Raw genomic sequence first — 22,510 nt, 5'->3', positions numbered from 1 at the left:
TTCCTCAAAAAACTAAAAATAGAGCCATCAAACAACCCAGCAATCTCACTCCTAGGTATATAACCAAAAGAAAGGAAATCAGTATATCGAAGAGATACCTGCACTCCCATGTTTACTGAAGCACCATTCACAATAGCCAAGACTTGAAAGCAACCTAAGTATCCGTCAACAGATGACTGGATAAAGAAAATGTGGTACATATACACAATGGGGCACTATTCACCCATAAAGAAGAATGAGATTCTGTCATTTGCAACAACATGGATGGGACTGGAGGTCATTATGTTAAATGAAATAAGCCAGGCAAAGAAAGACAAACATTGCATGTTTTCACTTATTTGTGGGAGCTAAATATTAAAATAATTGAAGTCAGGAAGACAGAGAGTAGAAGAATGGTTGCCAGAGGCTGGAAAGGGTAGTGGGGAGTGGTGGTGCTGGTGAGGGATGGGGAACGTAGGGATAGTTACAAAAAATAGGTACAAAAAATAGAAAGAATGAATAACACCTAGTATTTGCTAGCAGAACAGGGTGACTATAGTAAAAAATAATTTAATAATTTAATTGTACATTTAAAAATAACTGAAAGAGTATATTGGATTGTTTGTAGCACAAAGGTTAAATGTTTGAAGTGATGAATACCCCCTTTATCCTGATGTGATTATTACACATTGGATGCTGTACCAAAATATCTCATGTAACCTATAAATATATACACCTACTATGTACCCATAAAAATTAAAAATTTTAGTTGGTTCCAGGTCTTTGCCCATCAATGATAGACTGGACAGGGAAAATGTGGCACATATACACCATGGAATATTACGCTGCCATCAAAAATGATGAGTTAGTGTCCTTTGTAGGGACATGGATGAACCTGGAAGCCATCATTCTCAGCAAACTGACACAGGAGCAGAAAATCAAACACCGCATATTCTCACTCATAGGTGGGTGTTGAACAATGAGAACACATGGACACAGGGAGGGGAGCACTACACACTGGGGTCTGTTGGAGGGAAATAGGGGAGGGACAGCGGGGGTGGGGAGTTGGGGGGGGGGATGGCATGGGCAGAAATGCCAGACATAGGTGAGGGGGAGGAAGGCAGCAAATCACACTGCCACGTGTATACCTATGCAACAATCTTGCATGTTCTTCACATGTACCCCAAAACCTAAAATGCAATAAAAAAAATTAAAAATTTTTAAAAAAGGTTTTTTTTCTTTTTAGCATAAATGACTACTTTTAGTATTCCTTGTAGGGCAAGGAAGCTAGTGACAAATTCTATCAGTTTTTGTTTATCTGAAAATACCTTCATTTATCCTACATGTTTGAAATATGGTTTTGCCGGATAAAGAATTCTTGATAGATATTATTTTTCTTTCAGCACTTTGAATGTTATCCTGTTGCCTTTCAGTATCCTTGGTTTTTGAGAGAAATCTCCTCATTCAGTTTTCCCTTGTTATTTTCAAGATACTCTCCTTGCCTGTAGCTTTTGACAACTTGATTACGGTGTGTTTTTGCATTTATACTACTTGGAGTTTGCTGAACTTATAGGTTCTGTAGATTTATGTTTTTCATCAAATTTAAGAAATTTGGAGCCATTATTTCTTCAAATAGTCTTTCTACTCCTTTCTCTCCCTTCCTTTTGAAGTTCTCATTATGCATATGTTGGTACACTTGATGGTAACCCCAGAGGTCTCTGAGGCTCTGCTCATTTTGCTCATTCTTTTTTCTTTCTGTTCTGGGGACTAGATAATCTCAATGAACCTATCTTCGCATCTTCTGGGTCTGATTCTTTATTCTGCCTGCTCATATATGCTGCTGAGCCTCTTTGGTTATTGTATTTTTCAATTCCAGAATTTTGATTTGATTTTCCCTTTTAGTTTTTTATAGCTTCTTTTTTTTTTTTATTTAATTGTACTTTGGGTTCCAGGGTACATGTGTAGATCATGCAGGGTTGTTGCATATGCGCAAACATAACCAGGTGGTTTCCTGCATCCATTCCCCCTTCATCTATATCCAGCATTTCTTTCCAGGTTATCCCTCCCCACCCTCCCCACCTCTGCTGTCCCTTCCCTAGTCCCCTCCAACTGACCCCAGTGTGTGATGCTCCTCTCCCTGAGTCCATGTGTTCTCACTGTTCAATACCTACCTATGAATGAGAACATGCAGTATTTGGTTTTCTGTTCTTGTGTCAGTTTGCTGAGAATGATGGCTTCCAGATTTATCCAAGTCCCTACAAAGGACATGAACTCATTACTTTTTTGGTTGTGTAGTATTCCGAGGTATATACGTGCCACATTTTCTTTGTTCAGTCTATCACTGATGGGCATTTGGGTTGGTTCCAGGTCTTTGCTATTGTACACAGTGCTTCAATGAACATACGTGTACATGTGTCTTTATAACAGGATGATTTATAGTCCTTTGGGTATATACCCAGTAATGGGATTGCTGGGTTAAGTGGAATTTCTATTTCTAGATCCTTGAGGAATCTCCACGTCTTCCACAATGGTTGAACTAATTTACACTCCCACCAACAGTGTAAGAGTGTTCCTATTTCTCCACATCCTCTCCAGCATCTGTTGTCTAGTTTTATAGTTTCTATCTCATTATTGATACTTTCTATATGGTAACTTTTTTACTAGTAAGTCCAACATCTAGGTTTGCTCAGGAACAGTTTGTATGGATTGTCGTTCCCCCCAAGAGGATGAGCTATATTTTATTTCTTTGCAAGCCACATAATTTTTTGAAAACTGGGTTTGTTCAATAATATTATGTGTCAACTCTAAAAATCAGAATCTCCTCTTATTCAGGATTTATTGTTGCTGTTTATTGTTGCTCCTGTTCTTTGCTTAGCGATTTTTTGGGGGAAATTCTGTAGCCTGTATTCTTTTTTAATGTGTGGTCACTGAAGTCTCTGCTTGCTTAGCTTAGTCTTTGTTCAAGTGTTTTGTGGACGTGTAGGGCATTCCTTTAACACTCAGTCAGGGAGTTCACATGTCTACCTTACCATTCAATTCCTGTTTGCATAGCCTGAAACTCAGTTAGAGATGAGAAATTAAGGCCTTCTTAGATTTTTTCTGAGCATGTTCATAGGCCTATATATGAGTATGGCTTTCTTAACATATTATTTTCTAAAGAATATGTTGTAGCTTTTTCAAAGCCTCTATAGGCATCTGATGCCCCCAGCTTTTTGTTTTAAGCTTTTAAGTTAGTTTTTTGTTTGCCCCAGCTGTTGTTGTCTATGCCTCAGGCAGCAATGAAATTAAACAACTACCTCTAAAAGTTTTTGGCAAATGCCCCCAGAGGAAATGTTTTTTGCACTGGGTGATTTCTGAGTCAGGCCAATTAAAGATAGTCTTGCAAGAGGGGTTGCTATAGTTGGGATGTTTGTCCCCTGAAACCTCATGTTGAAGTCTGATCCCCAGTGTTGGAGGTGGGGGCCCAATGGAACTGTCTGGGTCATGGGTGGATCCCTCATGAATGCCTTGGTGCCATCCTGGCAGTAACGAGTGAGTTCTCACTCTGTTAGTTACCATGAGAGCTGGTTGTTAAAAACAACCTACTACCTCCCATTTCTCTCCTGCTTCCTCTCTTGCCAGGTGATCTCTATACACACTGGCTCCCCTTCCCCTTCCACCAGGATTGTAAGTGTCCTAAAGCCCTCACCAGAAGCAGATGCTAGTGTCCTGCTTCTCATATAGCCTGCAGAACCATGAGCCAAATAAACCTCTTTTCTTTATAAATTATCCACTCTCAGGTATTCCTATATAGAAACACAAATGTACTAAGACAAGTCTTCCGGGAACTACCAGACAAGTAAAAAAATGACAATATTCTGGGAATAAGGCCTTGGAGGAGCTCCATTCCCATTCAGCCTCCTTTGATGGCTGTCAAGTTGCTGATTTTCATGAATGTGAACTGTTTGTTTTCAAGGTTACTACAGAACTGGAAGAGAAGGGGATGCAAATGGGAAAAATTATTATATAATGCTATGAAATTCACTGTTCTTACCAAGAATCAGTCAGTTTTCTTGAATAAATTATTCCTGGATAGCTGTAGGCCTTTGATCAATTTCCAGAGCCCTGAAAAAGTTGATTCTGACATTTGTCAGTTTTCTCATTTTTTTAAAAATGAAGGTGAGAATTGTCAACAGTCCTTACTTCTTCAGTTTCACTGATATCACCTACTATCTGGGACTTTAGAATGACATATTCTTGAAAACTAAGCAAACTAGAACCCAAAATATAATCTTTCTAGAATACAACTTATAACACTTCCACATAAAAACTGCTAATTTTGGACTTTTACAATAAACAATAAAAAATTGAGTCCTATCAAGAACCCAGAACTTTGATAATTTGGTTTCCAATTCTATATATCTTACTTTCCTTTAGTTTTCTTACTATTATTTGTCTGAATAATTTTGATACCTACTTTTAAAACAAAAAGTCTAATTTAATTAGTGGCTCAGCAAAGTAAGAGACAAAAAGTATATTAATTAAAAATTCAAGATAATAATCTAGGAAACTCATTAATGGAAGCTGTATACGTAAGTATAAAAATATCCCCCAATCAGAAGTCATATCCTAATATAAATTCATCCAGCTTTTATTTAATAGAAATTTCTTATTCCTCTGAAGTTCATAAGCATTAATTTCATTTTTTTATACATGTGAAAGGAGAAATTCTAAACCATTTATGAATAATATGCTGTTTTAGGAATCTAGTAAGAGCTATCAACTCTCTAAAAAAAATAAACATAATTCTGCTTACAATTTCAAGGGATTATTGAATATCCGGCAACCTGCAAGTTAAGAAGCCCCATAAAATAAAAATTATGATTTTGATGGCAAAAATAGAGAACAGATATTCAAAAACATCTTATCTTTTATGAAATATCTCATCTTTAGCTTCACCAATTATAATATCTCATCTTCATTAGCACAATGAGAATTTAAAATATTAAAACATTTACAGGTGGCCTCCAACAAATCAACACATTTCATTTCAAAAGTAAATTGGTGGGCTGGGAGCGGAGGTTCAGGCCTGTAATCCCCACACTTTGGGATGCCAAGGTGGGCAGATCACTTGAGCTCAGGAGTTTGAGATAAGCCTGAACAACATGGCAAAACCTCATCTCTACAAAAAATACAAAAAATTAGCTGGGTGTGGTGGCGCATGCCTGTAGTCCCAGCTACTCAGGAGGCTGAGGTGGGAGGATAACCTGAGCCCAGGGAGGTCAAGGCTGCAATGAGCCATGATTGCACCACTGCACTCTGGCCTGGGTAACAGAGAGAGACCCATCTCAAAAAAATTATTTACTTAGAATTTATTACACATTGTTTTCCTAATAAAAACCATGTTATAAACAATGGTTGGAGACAATTTTTTTTTTTGAGACGGAGTTTCGCTCTTGTTACCCAGGCTGGAGTGCAATGGCGCGATCTCGGCTCACCGCAACCTCCGCCTCCTGGGTTCAGGCAATTCTCCTGCCTCAGCCTCCTGAGTAGCTGGGATTACAGGCACGTGCCACCATGCCCAGCTGATTTTTTGTAGTTTTAGTAGAGACGGGGTTTCACCATGTTGACCAGGATGGTCTCGATCTCTTGACCTCGTGATCCACCCGCCTCGGCCTCCCAAAGTGCTGGGATTACAGGCGTGAGCCACCCCGCCCGGCCTGGTTGGAGACAATTAAAATGTAGGTCCCTTAAGGGTAGGGGCTCTTTTTATTTATTGTTTGCATTATAATGACCTATCCATATAAATAGCATATGGTAGGTTCTTAGGTAACCCTTTAAAGACCTATTTCACTCAATAATGTATTTGAATACAAGTGAGTTAGAAAAACAAGAAAAATAAATTGAGGTAATAACAAAGAGCAAACAAACCACTAAGCCAAAAATAAAATAATAAAATGATAAAAGGGAAAGAATAAAGAATAAAATAGATTTTAAATTAATTGTGGTTTAAGAGGTAAGTTTATTTGGGAAAGAATGTAATGGTAAATATAGCTATTTCTAGATATTATTTGAAGTTATGGATTCTTTTTACTGTGTTAAATTTTACCTGAAAATATGTGTCTTCTTATGTAGCATCTCCTTCTATGCAAAGCCATGAATGAGGTCATTTTTGGACCCTAACAATTTGTAAATGGACCAGAAGAGCAGAGGAGTTAAGATGTGTTACCTATAGTGATTGGAAAAGGGTAGAAAGAAGTTGAGGGAGGGGAAGCACTGTTCATAGAGACTTTATATAAAAAAATTTTACTCTTTATGAAATATATTATATATCTTATAATAAAATGTGTCCAAGTTAGAATCAAGAAAGCTAGTGTGAACATGAGCAACAGAGGGTAGGGAAATCCCATTGCAAAAAAGGTAGAGGTGGTGGAGATGGAATTTTGATTCTGTTTCCTAACTTTATACTGAGTTGTTGTGCTAAAGAAGATGTAAAAACTTAATTCTGGTGGAATAAATATAAAGGGCCAATTGCATATTTTCACTTGAATACAATTAAGCTCTGACCAAAATCAGATAAAGTCATGAGTAATATCCAGAATCCAACTGGATGTCATTTAATATCTATACATTGTGGTCCTACCATATAGGATGGATATGAAAAGAGTACAGGATTCTGTTAAGTTCAAGGAGGTTTAAGAGTATGAGGGATCAATAGAATGGCTGGCTTTGTCTTCAGAATAGGGCTTGAAGACATTTATATAGCCAAAGCAATGGTAAAGCAATGAAGGAATGAGCTACAACTTCAGTGATAGGCTCTCGTATATTATATTAAATGAAGACAGGACTTAATCCCAGGTAGTATATGAACTATATACTAAGTCCTCTCCTCTTTTGTAAATTTGGAGTTTGACTCCCTGATCCAGGTGACAACAGACAGAGATTCAGCTTGGCATTCTGGGTCTGTAGCTCAAGAGAGCTGGATGAAGAAATCAAGAAACAAGCTGAGCCAATGAGAAGATAAGTAATTATTTCCTGAAAAAATGCCTTCAGCCTGGAGAGATTTACAATCTTGTACAGCAGTGAGATAAGTGAAACCTCTGGTATTGATAATTTGGGGTTGAAAAAGAAGCTATTAATATTTATTTCAATTATAACAATGCTTAAGAGAATTTGGCTTATATTACTCCAATGTAATATTGGTAACTGAGTAACTGACTTAGACTTGTGATTTTAAATTGGAATCCTACTAAGTTTATAAACAGAATCAGAACATGTGTAATTAATTAGGTTTATACAAAATTACCTCAGTATTTGGTCAGACAACAGAGGTACAGAAATATCAAATACAGAATATTAAACTTAAAGGCAGTTAAAAGTTTAAGGAAATATAATTCTGTTCTAAAACCTACTTAAAAGTTGATTTTAAATTTACATTCAAAAGCAATAATAGCCAATTCCAGAGTATAAAACCATAAAATATAAAATCTCTAAATCTTCCATATTTTAAATATTAAAGCACCAAAACCAAATCAATTAGTTATTCTTTGTGAGTAGCAACTTCTAAGAATCTTCTACAATTATTATATGAATAATAATAATTCAAAGGGTCACAAAAGTATTTAAAAGAAAAAAAGATCTCCAGGAACAGATTAACTTGAAGGTCACAATATGTAGACTTCTACTTCCCAAAGTAAAATACCTGAATAAAATATAAATAGGCTACACTGCCCTAGATTTTACAATCTAAATTATCAACTGTATTGCTCTTAGGATTAAAAACGGAAGGACTAAAGAAGGATTCATTTTTTACTTAACGTGGAAAAGTAAAAAAGTTAGTAATAGGCTAATGAGAAAACTTAATATCATGATCAATTGTGCCATTTGAAGTATGGGCATGTACACCATAGTTACATGAAACTATAGCTTAAGAAGCAAAAAAATAAATAACTTTAAAATGTTTACATACTGTATAAATATTTGTTACTTAAGCCAAATGTGAGATATGAATCTTTTCATTCCACTAGATCATAATCCTAAAGGTAGTAAATGATGCATTTCGAGGTAACTAAGTTTCTTCTGAATCTGCAATTATCATCTTTGCCATTTTATCACCTCCCTCCTTTCCCATCCCATGATCCACACCATAGAATTCAAAATTAGACCCTAAAAAATATATGTCCAGATTTTGCTTTCTTTCTAGTCAAAAAACAGAGGCCCACAGAAATCCTAGATGATTTTATAACTCTGTAAATTACTCTGTTTTTCAAATACTATGTCCTAGAATTCTGACAAACTAGAATGGAGTTTAAACTGTCTCCACCCACTTCCCTCTACATCACACCCTCTGCTTCCCCACCCCCAGATGAAGGTTAGGTTGGTAAATGGATTTTGGAGATGGAATAAAGCCAGACATCAAATAACTTACTTGAAATCCATCTCTTACCTTCTGTACTTAACCCTGGACTTGATGTGAACTTGGCTACATCAACAATTTTTACAGCAAATTGTTGTCCAGTTTCTCTGTTGATACATCGTCGTACAACACTGAAGGGACCCCTATAAAACAAAAAATCCATTTTAATTGATTTTCTTAAGTTCCTGTTTCCCATTAATGTCTTACTGTTTCATTACCTACTATAGCCATACTACATAACCACAAAGCAATTCTATTTTAGACTGAAGAATTTTCAAAATAAAATTTAAGAAATATAATTTCTAGCACATTTTTTTCTATAATTCAAGAGGTGATAATTTAAAAACATCACTAAACCATAAAAATAGACCAACAAATTTGCAATTTGCAGTAATTTTCAAAAAATTCTAAATAGTAGTCTTATGCACAAGGCAAATAATGATTGTACAAGTCTATACAGATTATCAACATCTTAAACAAAATAAGTGAAGTCCACAGTAATGGTGGTATTCTTCTGAATCAGAAACTGAAGCCATTCTTGACACTTCCCTCTCATCTTACCCACCACTTACCTAATCTTCACTAACAAATCCTACTGAGTTTATCTCAAATATCTTTTGAGCCTGTCCTCTTCTCTCCATTTCCCATATCCTAACACCATCTTCTACTAGAACTACTAAAAAACTTGTTTCTCCCAATCATTCTTGTAATGATTAAAAAAATGAAAATCTGATATGATATCCCTGTTTAAAATCCTAGAGAAATACAAAGTATTTGCAATATACAATCCAAGTCAAGAACCAAAATATATAAGTAACTTCTAAATACAATAAAAAAAAATGAAACACTCCAATAAAATCTGGGCAAAAGACTTGAACAAACACTTCATAAAGAGAAAGCCCTGCATGATTTAGTCTCCACCTCTCCAGTTTCACCTGAAATCACAGAGAAATCCTTAATGTTCCTCAAACTTCAAATTAGAATTGTTTGAAATTACCAGAGGAAAGGAAGTAATTTCTACCAGCAGAGCCACTGATCTAGCTATTTCCTTACCCAGACCTCCCAGTTGAAACAGCTGAGATGATTTAAACATGTCAATACCAGGGAACACACCCACACGCATGCGCCCACACACACGGTTCCTTGTGATTAACAGTTATAAAAGAAATATCTGAACTCAATGAAGATAATCCAAAGATAGATTTGTGTGTTTGAATTGACTATAAAATATAGAATGCAATAGCAATGTGATTAGTTTATCTGAAAGTTAATATGGTTTAAGTCACTAAATACATGTGTATATGTATACATGTATATTTTTTCCCTCTTGGGGAGAAGGCAAGCAACAACAACAAAAAACACCTTCATTGGCTTTTACAGGTACTGTTAGGTGCATGTGCTCAATTAGCAGATAGAGAAAAGTTCTTTATTTACAGTACTACACTTGTGATACTGTTGTCCTTGAAGTTTGTCTTTCTTCTTTGAATTACAGGATGAACTACCAAATTTAATCTTAAACATTTATCCAAGATGACATGAATGCCATCATGAGGACATCAACTATACCACAGCTTCATTATCTCTCTTTTCAAGCAACCTTAAAAAGCTAACCTGGAAGGAAAAGAAATGGTAATAATGTATCTTTCAGAACTCTATAGAAAGAGGATCCTTTCGATAGTCTCTCAAAACTGTTCAAAAATTTTCCTCTGTGGGAAGACAATATTACAAAGTGAGGCAGGATTCCCACAATCGTTTTCACTCTCAACCTGGATGTCTTACTTATGATTACTTATCCTGACAATAGAAAGCAATTTCAGAAAATACTTCATGTAATTGGTTTTTGTCCACACATAAACCCCTGGGACTCTATTTATGTATACATTTGTATAGTCTACTTCAATTCACTATATCTTTTTGGAAACTTCCTGAGACTTATACATGGGGTTGATTGTTCATATTCAATCGAGTCAATACTTTTTCCTGCTTGAACAAAGGTGAGGAAGAAAGCATACCTTCTCCCTTCTTTTCTTTTAGTAACAATAAAATTAACAGAGGTAGGGAGAAGAGAGAATACTTAAGACAACACAAACATTTTTCCTTTTGAAATTATACTTTAATATACTTTCTGGGGTGCATGTGCAGAATGTATAGGTTTGTTACATAGGTATACACGTGCCATGGTGGTTTGCTGCACCCATCAACACGTCATCTACATTAAGTAATTCTCCTAATGCTATCCCTCCAGTAGCCCCCCACCCCCTGGCAGGCCCCAGTGTGTGATGTTCCCCTCCCTGTGTCCATGTGCTCTCATTTAAAACATAAACTTTAAAAAAATCTGTGAATAAAAATCAAATCAAATCCCCAATTCTTTAATTTTATAATATGAGGCAAAGAAGATAATTATATCTGTGAACTACTGAGGACCTGAAGACATGTTACAAGTAAAGCATTTTAAAGGTCTGTCCATCAATGACATCCAGGGGGTTAACAAAGGTAAACCAAATTTAACACCCTAAAAAGATACCAAAATATATTTTGAGTTTTTTGTGATTTAACCCATTAACTGGAAACTCAGCTGAAACTGAAAAAAATTTAAAATTCAGGTTGGTTTCCCATCTTAAAAGGGAGGAGTGATAAAGTAGTATAACACATCTACTATATTACACTTATTACTTATACTTGGATGACAGTTTAGGGAACATAAAAAATTCAGGAGGCATAGGTTTCGGTCTGGCTTGTATCTTTTACTGATGTTTGAAATTTCACCCTTAAAATTTTAAATCTAAGGTACAGTCAATTCTTGAATGTGATAGAAAATACTGGTAGAGATAGTCATAAGCCATCATCATAAACAACTATCTTTCTCATATTTCCACTAATTATGACCACAGTATTAATAAAAATGGAATAAGATCATTGATGGCATTTCAGATTTAATGAAATATATTGAAATATATATTCGTTATTCAACTTTTTTCAAATTTGGAATATTGATTGGGATGGCAACACAAGGTTCTACTTGAGGCAGATGGCTGCTAACAGCAGTCTATATTTTTAAGCAAAAGGTCAATTAAACCAGAATATGTTAGAAGTGAATACTGCTATAATATTCACTAAGATTTTGAAAAGAATACAACTGTGTCCTTATGCAGACACAGAATAATATCTTCTAGTTTTCATTTATGGGAATAAAGCCTAAGTCTAGGAAATAATTCTGATAACAAAGGTAATATATAAAAAAAAGACTAGAATTAAATCAAATTATGCTAGAATATAGTATGTTGGTTTCCAGGATCATGGGCTAGATTGAGCACAATGTATCTAATTTATTTCTCAATCCAAACTCCACTAAAATGATATCAAAGGGGTTTTATAAAAGGATTGGAAGAACAAGAGAGGAAATAATAGTAATAACTAAATTTGGAAGGCAAGAAAGCAGATGGAGAGTGGTAATGGACTTAGCAGACTTGGGAAAGCTGAACTGCAAAGAGAAAATAAGGGCAGTTCAGAACCAAACCCATCTATACAGTAGAGTCCTCAAGAAACTCACAAAAGGGTTTCAGATAACTCTGGAATTTGAAGGGAAGAGAGGGTGGAGTTAAAATAACAAGGTTTGAATGAAATGTGTTAGAGAAGCAGTTAGAGCCCTAGGTGGTCTCCTCTACTTCATACCATGAATAACTGCCGCTCCCTCATCCCAACAGGTTCATTCTCTGGAGAGTGTAAATAAAACATAGGGTCTCAGAACTGGAAACACAGGCTGTTGAGGAAGTGAGTATTATATGAAAAGCAAAGGTATTACGTGGTCACATATACACTGAACGCAGACAGCCCCAATCCATTTTTGATTAACAAGGAGGAATATTGGAAGCCAGATATTTATCCGTAAGGCAGGAGATGAAAGACTTTTCTATTGAATATCTGACTAGCTCAGAAGAAAAGACCTAAAGATAATGAAGAGGTTCTCCAAACTACTTAACTAGATCATCCTCCAGCGAAACCCAAAGTCAGCATGTTCCACCTGCACCTTCGAAGCTCTCTTAATCAGCTTTCAGGTCCTCTATTATAGGGTTTCCAGTATCAGCACTATTAACATTTTCAGCTAGATAATTTTTTGTTGCGCAAGGATGTCCAATGCATTGTAGGATGCTTAGCAATATCCCCAGCCTCTACTCACTAGATAGTAGTAGCATACAACCAAAAAGGCCTCCAGATATTGCCAAATGTCCTCCTGGGGTGGGGGAGTTTCAATTTATCCCCAGTTGAGAACCATTTCTCTATTCCTAATCATGAGTATACAACCAAGGTTCCTAAGACATCTGAAGAGTCTCTAATTTGGAAGATATAACCAAAAACAAACAAAAAGAGCAACTTAGAGGAAACACACTACACAACAAGACTTCAAATTACCATTAATATCCTCAGCAAGATATCACTATTGTGAAACAAAAACCAGAAGTTTCAGAAAACTAAAAAAGAGCTCTTAAAAAAACACACAGAAAAATTTATCAATAGAAGCAAGCACTGGCCGATAAATTTGGGAAAAGCAGAGCATAAATAACAAAGAAAATTGACCCCAGTGTCAGTTGGGGGGAAATAGGGGAGGGAGGGTGGGGGGTGGGGAGCTGGGGAAAGATAGCAGGGGGAGAGATGCCAGATGTAGGCGATGGGGAGGAAGGCAGCAAATCACACTGCCACGTGTGTACCTATGCAACAATCTTGCATGTTCTTCACATGTACCCCAAAACCTGAAATGCAATAAAATAAATAAATGGGGAAAAAAAAAAAGAAAATGGAAGGGGAAAATATTAAAGGAATATTCCAAGAAAATTTCCCAGAATTTAAATCATGAGGAGCTCAAATTAAAAGGACCCACTAAGTACTCAGCAAAATAAATTACCCGTGTCCATACACATACTACTGTGAAATTTAAAATCACTGTGGACAAGGAGATTGTCAGGTTTCCAGAAGTGGGGGTAAAGATGTGCGGTGATGAAGGATGACACAGTTCACACAGAATAGCTTTGGATCTCTCAAAGGCAACACTAGATGACAATAGAGCAACACCATCATAATCATGAAGGAAAATGATTTCTAATCTTGAATTCAACATCCAGCCAGCCCATCAATAACCAAAAGGACATTTTCAGACACAAAAAAGCTCAATAAATTACTTGCCATGCATACTTTCTGAAGAAATTATTGTAGGATGTGTTTGCCAAAACCAAGAGTAGACCAATAAAAAGCATGCCTGGAAACAGCAAATAGAAGATCCAACACAGAAGAGAGATGAAGGGAATCCCCAGGAATGCAAGGAAGGGAAATCTCAGGGTGACAGCTGTGCTTCAAGCACAGAGGACCACTAGACCAGACTGAGAGCCATCAGTTTCCCACTGCCACTGACCACCTTTTTAAAGTGAAAACAGAATGGGTAGGTGAGCTGGATCCAGATTCTTCTGTTTTTCTTTTCCTGGCCATGGGCTAAGGAGATTTCTGCCCTTCTCTGTTGCCTAGACTAGCAGAGGACCCTAATTTCACCCTACAGCAGCGCCTGCTTTGACCTATTCCCGAGAACTGGAGGCAGGCATCAGGGAGCTGAAGAGCAGGAAATGCAGGGCAGTCATTACCCCCCACCAAATTCTTGCTGGGTGCTCAGTACCTCCCCCTAACCTGCACTACAGTGGAGATGTCCTGCCTGTGAAGAGCCCCTTGTCTTGGGATTTATTTGTGTCTGTGACCTTGACAACCGACTTCCCAGAATGGCCTCCTAACCACTCTCAGAACATCTGAAGCCAGACTGTGAACAAGAGCTTGTTCACCTTCTCTTCTCCTTAAAGTCTTCATACAATAGTGGTAATATTGTCCTTTCTTTACCCAGCTAAGTTTGTGTTTGCTACTCAGTTCTAAAAGACTAAACAATATACTCCTTAGAGACACAAACATGGGGGTAAAGCTATAAAGAGAATTTTAAAAAAGATTAATATAAAAGGCAGGATAATGGTTCGAGGGAGAGAGGGTTGTGATTGGGAAGGAGCACAAGGGGCTTTTGGAGGAACACTGCATCTCAAACACAATAAAGTCAATATGAATTGTCAGTTGTAATTTTATATCTAATTGAAATAAATTTAAAATAATACTTTGAGTTGCTGCATATAAACTTTGGAGTTACAGCTATAATATAAAATTTTCACCCTATGAGAGGTCTATAAACAAAAACCCATCATATCTCAGGAAACCTTTAATAAATTGGATGAAATTTTTGTCCATATCACAGGCCTAGAAGCCCTATTACATTTATAATGAATTGTGCAATATACCACAAGATATGTAGGAAAACTGTGAATGATTTTAAAAAAAGGCAAAGGAGGGGAAAGTGAAGGCCAAGAACAAAGTTTTACACACACATACACAAAACACACACACAAAGTTGATATACAGCTGATCCTCATTATTCGCAGAGTGCAAGTCTGCAAATTCACCTACTTGGTAAAATTCACTTATAACCCCCAAATTAATCGTCATGGCACTTTCAGTCATTTACAGACACACATGTAATGGTGAAAAATTTGAGTCACCCAATGTGCATGATGACAGCTGAGGGCAAACAAGATGATGCTCTGACTTTTTGTTTCAGCTCTCATACCATCAACAAGTTGATTTTTCTTTTCAAAGTCTATTTAGAGCATTTTTTTGCATTCTGTGCTTTTTCTTGGTGATTTTGCTGTACGATGGTCACCAAACATAGTGCTGAAAGGACTGTCTAGTGTTCCTAAGCACAACAAGGCTGTGGTGTGCTTTATGGGGAAAATAAGTGTGTTAGAGACGCTTCCTTCAGGCATGAGTTATAACAACGTTGGCTGTGAGTTCAATGTTAATGAATCAACAGTATACATTAAATGCAGTATATTTAAACAGAAGCACACATAAAACAAAGTTATGTATTGGCTGGCTGATGAAAATGTTGTAACCAGAGGCCTGAAGGAACCCAACTGTGTATTTCGCCTAGGAACAATGGTTCAGTATTGGTTCATTCAGCATTCAGGGTAACTATAGAACACAACTACCATGAATAATGAGAATAAACTGTGTATTCACATATATACACACACATACATGTATTTATATTATGTCATATATATTTATAATATGAAATGTTATATTTATGTGTGTATTCATATTAAAATATAAACTCAGTGAGTACCTCATACATATTAAGCCCTCAAAAAATATTTGGTGAAGCTATAAGAAAAATGACAAACTAGAAATGAATAAGCCACTGATATATTTATTAAATAATAGAATTTTATGTAAGCATATAAAATTTTGAGAAAGCATGGGCTTCTAGATATTTCTCTACCCATTTTCTAAATCTGTATCTTCCTACTACTTTTTGTACAGTTTTGATGTTAAGAATTAAGGGACATACATGGTGGGTAGGTAAAAAGGAAACAAAGCTAAATTAAGATAATTATAAATGACATTAGCAGTAAGAATAAAATCTTGAAAAATACAGAGACATATAAATTTATATAAAAACTATACTGAACAAAGATAACGATGGCTTTTTCCCTTTCATTTCAACACTATTTAGTCATTGCCATTAAAGAAGAGCTTATGCATATAATTTCATCGATAAATCCTTTCCTTGTCTTCCTGTGCTTTGTGATAGCAGTAAGGGAACAGACATGCTTTCCTGACACTTTTTCTCTTTAAAACTTCTGGTACCCATCCCCAGCTCCAACACACATGCTTACATACATTCATGAAGCTGAGTTGCTTTAGGTACAGTGATTAAACCAAAGGAAAAAAAGTTTTCTTACTCATTGCTACTGCAAAAAACACACATGAAGTAGACAATTATTAAAATCAAAGTCTCAGAAACTGTTGCCTAAATGTTAACAATTAAAGACCTGACGAAGGAATTAAGCGCAGTATGATTCAGATCATTCCTTGAAAATAGAAGGCGGGGGCTTATTTGAAACAGCTAGCAATGAATCGCCAATAAGCTAACGGAACAAATCTAGCTCACCTGTCAAAGCTGAGCAATTCACAGAGTTAAGACTAGCATTTACTAACTCAGTACTTATATTGGCATAATTAGTACCTCTGTCACACTTTGATACTTCAGTGAAATTTAGTAGACTTCACTTTAGATTTCATGAAGCACACCATCTTCTGGTCTGAGTCTACATATTATACACTCATCATTTACTATTTTTATGAGAGGACTGTTGGTCATATAGGGCAATTCTACTCAAAGCAAAGGTTCTGGAAAATATGATTGGTGCATGTGTGTGTGAGAAGGGTTGGGGTTAGAGCCAATGTAGAGGGACATCGATTCTAGGTCTTTCTTAGCTTTTACTTGATGGAGGATATATCAAGAACTATTAACAGAGAAGAAAAAAGATTTTTATAACATAACAAATGGGAAGAAAGAGATTAGACACGGATGGAAAGAAACAAGCAAGAAAACATATGAAGATAAACACATTACAAAGTGAGAATTCTGACTTCATTGTACATTTTAGGCAATCTTAGCTAACTCACAAATAGATATTAAAGCAGTGAGATTTAAAAAATTCTATTGACATTTGCACATTTTATCTTACTTATCTCACTTCCCCAATGGAAATAAGATAAAGAATAGCAAGAAAAAAGATTAATAAAGCAATTCTTGTCCTCAGGCAACTATGAGTTTTAAAAATCTGTAGATAGCATGGTACTCAGAGAAGGCCTCTATGACACAGGGACATCCTGGAGGGCTTGGAACCATGAATAGGAGTTTTTTGGGCTAAGCAGGGAAAGGAGAGGATTCCAGAGATAAGTAATAGCCCGTGCAATGGCCTAGAGCCAAGTCAAAACACAGTGTCCAGCTGGGTGCAGTGGCTTATGCCTGTAATCCCAGCACTTTGGGAGGCTGAGGTGGGCGGATCACTTGAGGCCAGGAGTTCGAGACCAGCCTGGCCAACATGGTGAAACCCTGTGTCTACTAAAAATACAAAATTTGGCCAGGTATGGTGATACACACCTGTAATCCCAGCTACTTGGGAGGCTAAGGCAGGAGAATCACTTGAACCCGGGAGGGGGAGGTTGTAGTGAGCAGAGATCATGCCACTACACTCCAGCCTGGGCAACAGAGCAAGACCCTGTTTCAAAAAAGAAAACAAACATACAAAATAAAAAAACACAGTATGCGCTGGGCACTCCAAGCTATTCTGTACTGCTAGCATGAAAAACTAGAGGGTGAGATGTGGCTGGAAAAGGAAAAGTGAGCCAAAGGTCACTATGACAGAGAGTGAGAGAGACATTGGGGAGTGGGTGGGAGCCACTCAGGAAGCTATTGCATTAGCTCAAACAAGAGGTGATAAAGTAAAGGCAACTGAGAGACACTTAAGAAAATAAATTCACAAGATAACACAGTGAATGATTTGCTAGAGGGTGGTTGGGGATGAGCTGTAAGAAAACTTACAAATTTCTGGCAACAATTACTGGGTGAATGAGAAAGGAATTAAAAGAGAAAGAACTAACAGAAAGCTGAGAAAGAAAGGAAATGCATGGCTATGTTTGGAAAATATTGGTTTCCATGGAATATCCAGGCAGAGATTTATAGAGGGCATATAAATAGGAGTATAAAGTTCAAGGAAGGGATCATAATAATGAAAACTTCAACAAATGTCGTTTATAATATACCATGTCAGTTGCAAGCGTGCCTCTAAGAGGTTTACATAGATTCTCATTATTTATCATAATTTATTTGTCATCATACCTAATATAATACCAGCCCATTTTATAGATTAGGGAACTGAGGCTAAGAGGTTGTCTGTAGTCAAACAGTTAATGGATGTTGCAGCTAGGACAGGAGCCTAAACATATGGAACTTTGAAATCTAAATTCTTAACCTCTATACTCCCTAGGTAGCAGGAGTGAATGAGAGGTAACTGAAGCCATTGCTGCTAATGACAGCACTTAAGAATACAGAGGACAGAGACCCAGAAAACATAAATATATCCCCAAACCCCTCCCCAAGCTATTGCTGGAAACTTCCCCATTGAAAGACTATAAGTAGCCCAGAAAGGAAAAAGAAAAATTGCTAAAGGCAAGCTCTGAGGGCACAGTATCTTGTGGAAATAACAAACAGGAAGGCCTAGCAGGGTCTGCCCTAAACAGGAACACTCCTCTTAAGGCTGGTGCAAGAAAACCATAACTTTCATTTTTATGTTAAGAGCTATGCATTCACATTTTGTTATTTTCTAAATGTGGGCCTATATATCAGAAATTGGCCCAATGAAAATATTTAGTAGAGAAACAACTTTTTTGAAACTCACTCCTGACCTTTTTCTCCTCCTCTTCACTCCTCCTTCTCTACTACTGCTCATGAACCTAATTACTTTTAACTAGTACCTAGCGTTATCACAATTGTCAAATTCTCTGTGCATAATCCACTCTTTGTAAATGGAAACTAATAATTATGGAAGTCTGGAAGTCTGAAATTACACTGTAAATCATATTTCTAAGGGGTGTGTTCTGTTAATATGCCACTAACATAGGTTGTTTTCCAAATGTTGCATTATCCCATAATAGTATCATTGCAATCCATTAATCACAACTCTGCAACTAAGGGGTGGAGGTTAATATCTGCACTCTGAAGTTGTTATCCTCCTTAACAGATTTTTATTTCAGTGATACTTCTGTGGAATACTGCTAATCTCTTCTCATTTAAAATCATGTTTTAAAGATCTCCATAACCAAATAAACTTACTTTTGAATTAAATAAAATTATCTAATTTAAATTAAATAAGCTAGTGAAAGATACCTCAAGGCCACCAATACACCTTTCTCTACTATTCATTTCAGTTGCATCAGGATTATACAAAATTATACTGTAAAACAGAAACAAAAATGTGATTACCTAACTCTCTTAAGTCAGGGTTTCCCAAACTGGCATCTTGTGGAGTCCTTAAAGAATGAAAGTTTCTCATTCAGGTAAGTTTGGGAAACACCATATAAAATACCCACCTCCCACCCCCATACTCATATTACACATTAGCAGTCCAGTCTTGTAGTTAAGAAACCTCTCTCTTCTGAAACACTCCACCCCCCATTGCCCATGTAGCATTTATTATGAGTGGACTTTGAACATGATCATCTAAATTTTAACATTTATAATAACAGAAATATAAATTATGAAATTGAAATGGCTAAGAACCTTCTGATTTCAAACAACTTGTTTCTCTAACAAATATTCCCTACCCAAATATGGCATGTAAACAGTCTATTAAATTCTTATTGGGGGTAATCCAATGGTTTGCTTAGTAAAGGATGGAAAAGATTTATGCAATTTCAATGCCTATTCATTAATACTCCCAAAAGTCACTTACTTTTTTACAATTGTTAATATAAGTATACTCAGCAGGCAATAATGCAACCTCTGGTCTTTTAACCAAAAAACACTTAACACAAAGGCAAAGCATGCAAAGGAAATAACCATTTACACCCAATTACTCAGCTCAGTGCAGGGCAGCAGAAAATAGGTTTTGAATCATAATTGTAGTAATCAGTTTCTAGGTCTAAAGACATAAAGTAGATGATCTAGAAAATAATTGCTTTAGGGAAAGAAAATCTGAAAATAAGAGTATAGTGGATGTAACTGCTTAGGCAACATAGTAAAATCAAATATTGAAACACTTGGGGAATTTTTCAAGTTAGATAAGAAACCAAAGTCCCTGCCTGTGAGTATGCAAGTTAGTAATGCTCACTTTTAACCAGTTTCCCATGGATGGACCAACCTCTCAGTCTCTGTAATGACTCCTGCAAATCAATAAGGCACACAAGAGAGCATGAAGACAAGAAGAGAAAGGGCAATCATATCCCCCAAAACATCTGAGAGTGAACTGAGCTTTCTAATCTCTCCTCTCCCTATCTCAGTTGAAGGTAACTCCGTATTTCCTTCTAATAGCTTAGCCAAAAATTATGGCACCTTCTTTCTCTCACATTCCAGTTCATTAGGAAATGCTCTTGGCTCCACTTTCCTGAGATCTTCTATCTTCATTTGTTTCAAGAAAATTTGCAACTGACTGTTGGATAAATTGTATGACAGCTCAATCAAAACCCTCATCAAATTCCAATATCTCATTCAACTGGATATTGGCATCAGTTGAATGTCTTTTCTCATTCATATTGTATCCTAGATATTTTGTGGTGCTTGCTATGACAAGTGGTTTTCAACTGTATCCTGGATGTTTTGCTTATTGTTAGGAGACTTGATGATAGGATCTTCTATTTTAGCTGGGTAGTCACCCTGCTTAGGTTTAGTGTGTAGGTTCTAGACTACTTCTGTGGGCCTCAGTTCCAATGACAGTTTAGTTTTCTGAGCCCTCACAATGCTATTTTGGTGGGCTTCATTCTTCTGGTGATGTTGTGACTCCCACTCAATCCCTGCTGATGCCATCTGCAGGGCCAAAAGGTACTTCCCAAGGCCACTTGCTATTGCTGGGAAACCTTGAATGGGAGGAGGTCACCTATTGGGGCCTGGGTCTTCTTAAGCCATGAGGTGGTGGGCAGGAAGATACATGGCTTCACTGCTGCAACTGCTTACCGCTCCCTACAGAAGAGATCACCTGCTGGGGCCAGTTGGGAGCAGAGGCAGTATAGCCTGGGCTTTGCTGTTGCTGCTGCTGTCTACAGAGCAGATCGCAGGGGCTGAAATGGCCTGGTTTTACCGTAGTTGGGAGAACAAACCACCCGTCATGGCCCCAGTTGTAGAGCAGGGGCTGGGAGGGCCAGGGGCTTTGCTGCTCCTGCAGCAACTGGGGCCATAACGGGGATAGATCAGAGTGCCCACTGGGACCCGCTGTGAAACAGTGGGGATGAGCACTCCCACTTAGGTCTTTGTTGGGCTTTCCCCTTCCTGGTTCTTTGGCCAGAGAAAGCAGGCTTTTGGTTCTGTTTTCTTTGCCTACTGGTGATTCTGAGTTATAGGTCTCTCCAATACCCAGTCTAGGAGACAATGGGAGATTAAAAGAAAACCCAGTGAACATGCCCTCATTGTCCTCAAACCTCTAGTGCTGAGGCTCCTAGTACTCTGCTTGCTTTCCAACTTTCAGAATCCCTTTATGGCTGTCAGTTGAATAATTTGCAGGACATTTAGTTATATTTATAGAGGAAGGAAGGTGCAGTGAAAAAAAAGTCTATGCCTTCTTGTTCTGGAAACGGAAATCTGTGCATGTTCAACATATTTTACTCTGGCTAGCATTAAGAGTCCATTCTTTTTGTTGTTGTTGACAATCTCTATTACAGAAGGAGTCCTTTCTATTTAAAATTAGGGTACAAGCTACAGTTCTCTTATGACCAACATACTCAGTTAAAAATGGCAGGCATTAAACCCATCAGGTCCATAATGTAACCTTCCATGATTCCTGGTTCTACCTTAGAATTTCAGGGTCTCAAACAACTGATGTTTCTCAGTCTTTTGGGGTTTGATGAATACCAACTAGCCAAAGCATACTAGGCTAGGAGTTCTGCCCTGTTGTTTCCTTATGCATGTGTGCACACACATGTGTATATATACATATACACCCTCACTCACTCACCCTCACAGTCTTCCTGAGTCAAAAAGGAAATCTAACATTGCCACAGTTTATTTAGCATATTAAAGTCATGGCACACAGTTTGGGAATTGGTGTTTTTAATAACAATTTCATCACTTGGCCTTCCATACTACACAAACAGTGAGGAAAGTTAGGGGTTATTTTACACATGTACAGTTACACATAACTGAAGGTCAACTCTTAATAAAGGACCTACCAGTTGACTAAACTAGTTTTTCGAAGGCAGGAATTTTCTCTTATCTATCCTGTGTCTCTAACATGTGGAACTATGCCTGACACTGTGCTAATGGAGACCCAGTAAATGCTACTGGATCGGCAAATAGATAAATCCATTTTAAGATGCACAAATATGGGTGCCATCTTCCAGACATTTACATTAGCATAATTATGTTTAAGTTAATTTGAAGTTATAGCTCTTTGATACCTTGGGGGAGATTTTCACTTATCTAATACAAATAAAAAATGTTAATTTGTCAATGCCAATTACTGAAAGGTAAACAAATGCTTAATCATATAACACGCTAACTAT

At 37.0% G+C, this 22,510-nt stretch overlaps 1 protein-coding gene across 1 annotated transcript in view; it reads right to left on the bottom strand.

The window, feature by feature from the left end:
* The window catches only part of LOC108293271 (serine/arginine-rich splicing factor SR45-like), a 198,418-nt gene that overhangs the window by 108,848 nt on the left and 67,060 nt on the right, over positions 1-22,510 (bottom strand). The window contains exon 2 of the mRNA XM_017514591.1: positions 8,405-8,517. Coding sequence (XP_017370080.1) covers positions 8,446-8,517 — 72 coding nt within the window. The 3' untranslated portion in view covers positions 8,405-8,445. The remainder of the gene's footprint in view (positions 1-8,404; positions 8,518-22,510) is intronic.

This window comes from Cebus imitator, unplaced genomic scaffold (assembly GCF_001604975.1).
Source record: "Cebus imitator isolate Cc_AM_T3 unplaced genomic scaffold, Cebus_imitator-1.0 Scaffold528, whole genome shotgun sequence".
Lineage (NCBI taxonomy): Eukaryota > Metazoa > Chordata > Mammalia > Primates > Cebidae > Cebus > Cebus imitator.
The sequence above is the reverse complement of the archived record's forward strand: the minus strand, read 5'-3'. Positions and strand labels throughout refer to the sequence as shown.